General features: G+C 34.3%; 1 protein-coding gene across 1 annotated transcript; it reads right to left on the reverse strand.

The window, feature by feature from the left end:
* Positions 1-1,661: 1,661 nt before the first annotated feature.
* LOC108375474 (serine/threonine-protein kinase S6KL-like) lies at positions 1,662-4,496 on the reverse strand. The gene is made up of 4 exons (XM_017631604.1): positions 4,475-4,496; positions 2,493-2,599; positions 2,068-2,362; positions 1,662-1,895 (listed from the first exon to the last, which is right to left on the reverse strand). Exons 1-4 carry the CDS (start codon positions 4,478-4,480, stop codon positions 1,677-1,679), a joined length of 627 nt encoding a protein of 208 aa, XP_017487093.1. The 5' UTR covers positions 4,481-4,496; the 3' UTR covers positions 1,662-1,676.
* Positions 4,497-6,254: the final 1,758 nt, after the last annotated feature.

Here is a 6,254-nt window from a genome sequence, read left to right on the forward strand (position 1 = left end):
AGAAACGTTAATTGATTAGATTAGGCCTAAATAAGACATGAAGCTTGTGCAAATTTCAAAATAATAGGAAAATACATGTAACTATTAATTAAATCATTAACTAGGGCTTGGAATTAATGCATTAAAAACAAGAACAAGGGTGCATTAAAAATGCAACAAAACTTTAAAAAAGATAAAAAATAAAAAATACACATTTTAAATTAACAACCAACCAACGGATGATATTTCGCCAACTTGATCTTTTTTATATCGCCTAACCCTTCCAATCGTTGTTAGTCCTTAGAGTAACACCTCGTAGCAGAGTTGTTCCGCATTGGAGCTGGCATTGAGTCTGCTCCCTAAGAAAGTACAGCTCCATTCGGATTCCACAAGGATTGTTTGTAACTCTTGCAACATACAACCCGCCCCAACGCAACGGTGGGTATTCCGCTCATCTGAACAACAAAACTCCCCTTGTCTTTCTCCACCTACTTAAGCGTTGTTTGCTGAGTGAATACCAATATTGGTACCTGATGCCATTTGCCCCGCGTGTCAGAACNCATGACAGTTGTAAAAATGTTGTTATTGTTTTGTGAAGAAAAATAACACATGACGATACAACTCTGCAACCTATGTTTATTCGGTGTTATGTGAGGTTAAGTGCTGAGATATAATAAATAATCGTAACAGGTGTTCACAACCGTCGTGTTTTAACACAACTTTTGTTAGGAAAATATAACTTCACAACACCTTGTGAATTGCCCAAATATATCGAAACAAGGCAACATGAAACGCCAACCTGAGGAGGTGCCATTTTCTGGACTGTGCCCTATCCGTGACTGGGTCACAGGGCAAGAGGGTATGCTGCAGAGTTCTGCAGCTGCACTTATCACTTCGGACCCTGTCAACCAGTACCACCAGGCAGCAACACACATAGCTAGCGCATATTCTTATAAATATCGACCTATGCTATCGTTTACATCCACCAAACGTATGTACCTCCTTAACTTAATTTAGTTGGTAGTCTGACACGACACCGAAGGTTTGACATTTTTCCTGAGCTTCAATAGTAAGGGAAATTTCGGTCACGTCAATAGCAGAGGGTAAAAAACAGTAGCGCGTGCATACCGCGCTCGACAGAAGTGAAACGATAACCCTTTTGTCGCTCTCTCCACACCAACAGAACGTATTTTAAAGAAAGCCAGTTTTTCAAGGTGGTCACTGCTGCAGTGTAACGCTTCTCGTCCACCGGTGGGTTCGCCGAAATTCGACCTGATTTCCCGGCTGAACTTGATACCCGTCTACAGAAGGTCATTCGTATCATGGATTACTAACTACTATTATCAGTAGTGAAGAAACTTGAGGCCTAGAGGACTTATCTGCTGCTTAACACCAGCGAAGCATCAGCATGACTTGCATGGAGTGCACAGCACCACCACATCATTTAACTTGTAATCGTCCCTGTGAGAGAACCGCCCCGGTAGCGTTCGACTTGCTGAAAGTTTTCGATACCGTTCATCCCACCGCAGTACAGTTTGTAAGTCAACTCGCCTTATCTCGACGAAAAATATTTTGAGAGAACATTCGGGCAATGCATATAAACGCGTAAATGCCTCGTAACCGCGCAAACTTACTTAATTTTGTATGGAAAACCGGCTTATTTATGAGGTTTACGCGATTACGAGGCATTTACGTGTTTAGATGAATACCCCTATTATGAAAAACTCGGTGTTTGAAGATTGAAGAGACCAAAAATAATAATTCCAAACTTCGAATTTTAAAATTTTCTTACGTATATGCAAATTACGGCGATTTTGCCACGCATCCACTTGTTGCACAATAAAAGGGTGATGGCCACACAACTTCTGGATATCCGCTTCGTCTTTTAATTGCTGCACGCCATTTTCCTCAATTATCTGTAACGTAGTAAACACATGAATTAATCATAAAGCACTAAGTACAACGCAAATGTGTCTGTATAGGCAGTACAAATTAGTCATCGGAGACATTAATAATACTACAAGTCCATTGTGAAATTCATTTGAGTAGGTATTATGAAATATTTTATTAAGTTGCATTTTTACTTACTCTAGACTTTTTCAACACTTTAAGCGCATAAAAGGGTGCAGGATGTAGGGGCGTTGGTGATCTGCCGCCTGCCTGCTTTTGCACCGCTGCTGCTGGTGACTGCTGGTTTTGCAATTCTTGTGCGTAGTGTTTATTAATTACTTTGAAGACAACACCGAACGCACCCTTAGCCACGAGATGTACAATGTGGAATTGTTCGTTGCGACTGGCCTCCTTAAAGTGTGAACTGAATATGGCATTGGTGAGCGGCGTGTGCCATTGAGTTTTGGATCGCCGCTGCTGAGCTGAAGTTAAACTGCAAATAATAAACATTAAACTACATTAACAACAATAAACGAGTTTACATGAATATTAAAAAAAAAATAATAATTTCTTTTGCATTGTATTGAAAAACAAGTAGACACTGATGATTTCAGTTCGCTTACCTTTTTCTGGTTGACTTATTGCGATTGTGGAATGAACTTCTATTAGCACCACCAGAAAAGCTCCAATTTAGACGACCACTTAGGCTACCGAAACTCCAAGCGGAAGCCTGTAAGAGATATATAAGAATAACTTTTGAGAAAAGATCTGGGAATGAAATAATAATAATAATAATAATAATTTTACACTTTTGCCAAGTGTTTGATCGAGTTTCTCCACTAATTTCTGGAGTGCGTTTTGATATTGTTACAAAAATTAAGCGACCTACAGTTTAACGCCGCCTCCGAACGACAAATGGATTTTATGAGAGGCTACAGTAGAGTACAGTTTAATGTTTTGTGTTTATTTCAAGGATTGAAAAATTACAATGGACACACAAGTGTTATTTATATTCTCAAATAATAGAGATCTGCCCTGGTCGTTTTATTATTATTTTTTTTAATATTAATTAATTAATTATTTTTAATCTCTTCAATAACACCAATGCCTTCCCGTAGACGAACCATTGGTTTTAAATTTTTGTATCCAAGCAGAAATGCAATCGAAGTTGCGGGTTAATAAAAACAAAATCTGTTTTTATTTTACTAGTTGTAATCTTTTCTTTAGTTCGACGAATAAGAAAAAGGTCAAGAAATGGTCTAGAAAAATTTATTGAGCAACAATTAGAAACTGTCAGTCAATTTATTTATTTCTGTAAAAGATCTTTGCTGCTCTACTTTTTTTTCGTTAGACGGGTTTAAAAAAGTAATAAACCATACAAAAAAACAAAAACACATAGCTTGGCGCCAAGCAGTATTTTCTTTCCTTAAAACATATTTTTGTTTAGAAAGTTTCATTCTGCCCTTGACTGGTGATTTTTGCACTTTTCCATACAAGCAGGAATTTCTTATGAAATAAAATGCAGAAGACTGTTCGCTACAAAATTTCAAGAAATCAACGGGGGTATTTATAAACTGCACTTTTTATATAAAAAAAAACACAAAAAATACACAGATATCTATTAAAAAATCAACGCGATTTTTCAGCCGGTTGAAAGTTGCACTTCACATTTTCTAAAAATTCACAATGAGAAGTGTGAAATTTTGATGAAAATTTGTTTTAATTTTCCTAAATGTTGTAAGTTTGATTTGCATGACTTTGGTTACAGCTTGGACAATATTTTAACAGCAAAATAACAAAAAAAAAAATACAAGAAATGAACTTGAAAAACATTGTGAATATTTATTTTAAAAAATATACACTTGCTCACTTGTTTTTAACCGATTTCACAAAACGGAGGTTATCTATTCGTCGGAATTTTTTTCTTTTTTTATGTATGTTACCGCATAACTTTGGACGACGTTAACCGATCTAATTTTTTAAAGTTACCTCACAGGTGGTTCCATACTAACATACCAATTCGATTTTAATCCGATCATTGGATCATGAAGAAATTAACGATGATCTTTAATTTTTATATGAGAATTGAAGTCGGTTTTGTTTTTTGCTTAAAAATTACTTGTTGATGTTCAGTTTAAATCAAATTTCTTGCAAATCTTTCAAATTTATGTATTTGATTTCAAATTTGATTTTATTTTAAAATTTTCACCAAAAATTCCATTTTCTGTTCAAAAATTTTATTTCAATAACAAAAAGAGTGGAACAGAGTTGTTATCTGTTAGGTTTAAATGTTATACAAAAATATTCCGCGAGGAATTTTACCGACAGTTACAGCTTATTTGAAATTTGCAAAATTGGAGCAACCTCACATACGAGGTTATGCATTATCTTCTACTTTAAACGGCGATATGGAATATAACTTTTTTCGATGACCATTGGTGAAATCCTCCCCTTAAGGCTTCTTTACAACACGTTAACCCGCTAATTACCATTTTTAATAACCTCCTGCAGTAGAGCACAAAAACACCCGTAATAGAAGGGATTAGAGGGTTATTTTTTAATTCCTGTTCCACAGTGTTATCAAATTGTCTTCGTATCTGCTTACCATCATGATGCTCTGATTATCTTGATAGCGCCAGAATTCAGTTTTAAAAAAGTTGCGATATTTACCGATGTTGCAATTTTTGTAGAAAATTTGTATATGTAAGCCGTTTAAGTATTACAATTGTAATATTTATCGCATTAAGATTAATAATTAAATTGACATGCACCATATACAAAAATAGTTTCGAAATAAAGAGGGTTATTTCGTTCGACCGCCATACTGACTTATTTACTTTATTGAATTTAACTTTTTAAGCATGTGGTAATCCTCTTTAAAAATAGTATATATTTTCATCTAGGTCAAAACCTATCCATGTGCCAAATTTTTGCCAAAATCCGTCCTGACCTTTCAGCGTGAAAAAATAACAAACATACGCGCTAACTTTGAAATTTATGATATTAAATAGTAGGATTTGTTTTCACTGCTGCGGCATGGCAGTGTTGTTTATAAATAAAGCAATCATTATTCAAAATTGATATGAGGGGTTATTCATATTTTTCATGTTGATAAGAAGCATGAACTTTTAAATGGTATACGTGTCTAAATGCATTTGTCGAAGACACTTACATGCTTGCATTCGATGCGCAAAAGTCTTTGTACTTTAAACTCAATGCGTATTTAATAAAAAAAAAAAAAATATTTTATTAAAAAAGCTAATCACGATTATAGGTAACCTTTGCTGAGCTTTGTCTCTTTGAATAGGTGATCCATTCGAATGCAAAAAATTTAAACCGCAAACCGTTACAGGGGAAGAAGTTATATGTACTGATGATTAAATAATTAATTATAACGATGAATGTGCATTGTGCGCATATTTTAATTGCGATTAGAGAACAACACATAACAAATTATAAAAAGTCGGAAACAAATATTTAACATTTATTGTATAATGTCGCATTAACCCAGAATGTTATTTATTGGTTACTCGTTTCAGTTCGGAAACAAAAAAGCAAAAAATTTATATGAAATAATAATAACATTGAATTTGGTTACTAATGTTTCATTGCAAACAACAACAACAACAACACGTTGCAAGCACGTGAGAAAAAGCACATTTTCACGCGCAATTCGTGCAATGGGCGAGCACAGTACAAAACACAACCCGCAGGCATAACAAAACTAGGCAATAAATACTCGTACATAATTCGGAAGCAACAAATAGGGGTATGATCTAAGCATGTGCTTGGAAAAATATTTATAATAAAATGCTTTCGCGTAGAGAAATTTACGTCAGACGTTAAATACAACTCTAAAAAATATCGATGAAGTTACATACATATGTACGTAGTTAATATGAATCAATATACATATGTATCTGTCATAGGCACTGCTTACTTAAATCCCTGCCAATGCAAATTTACATACAGTGGCGGACAAACAAATATGGACGTGACATTTTAACAAATTTTGGCTGTTTTTCATTTGTTTAATTAATGATCGTTATTTTTTTTTATGAAAGTATAGCTGGGGAAGAATATTCAGGAAGAAATGGGAAAGAGGTATTAAAAAAAAATTATCATAAACGGTAATGTGAAAAAACGTTGTAAGTGAAGCAGCTGTGTTAATATCAATTTTGTTCTCTTCACTGCTCAAGCTTCATATTGGAGACCATGATAAAAATATAGTAAGGTAGAACCGCTGAGAGTCACTTTTAAAATTCTTGACGTTTCCAAACAATTTAATTTTTAAATTTACAAACTCACACACACATTTTCATTTTCAATCTCAAGCAACAACAATTTCGAACAATTTCAATTTTTGATTTTCACTTTTATATGAT

The sequence above is a fragment of the Rhagoletis zephyria genome, unplaced genomic scaffold (genome assembly GCF_001687245.7).
Source record: "Rhagoletis zephyria isolate East Lansing unplaced genomic scaffold, Rhagoletis_zephyria_1.1 Rzeph_scaffold_08999, whole genome shotgun sequence".
NCBI classification, from domain to species: Eukaryota; Metazoa; Arthropoda; class Insecta; order Diptera; family Tephritidae; genus Rhagoletis; species Rhagoletis zephyria.

What these genes read in the sequence shown, in the direction of transcription:
- LOC108375474 (XM_017631604.1), bottom strand. An exon ending in AATAAGTCAACCAGAAAAAG is followed by an intron (nt 2,363 to 2,492) that starts GTAAGCGAACTG and finishes TATTATTTGCAG; the next exon opens with TTTAACTTCAGCTCAGCAGC. An exon ending in AAGTGTTGAAAAAGTCTAGA is followed by an intron (nt 1,896 to 2,067) that starts GTAAGTAAAAAT and finishes ACTACGTTACAG; the next exon opens with ATAATTGAGGAAAATGGCGT.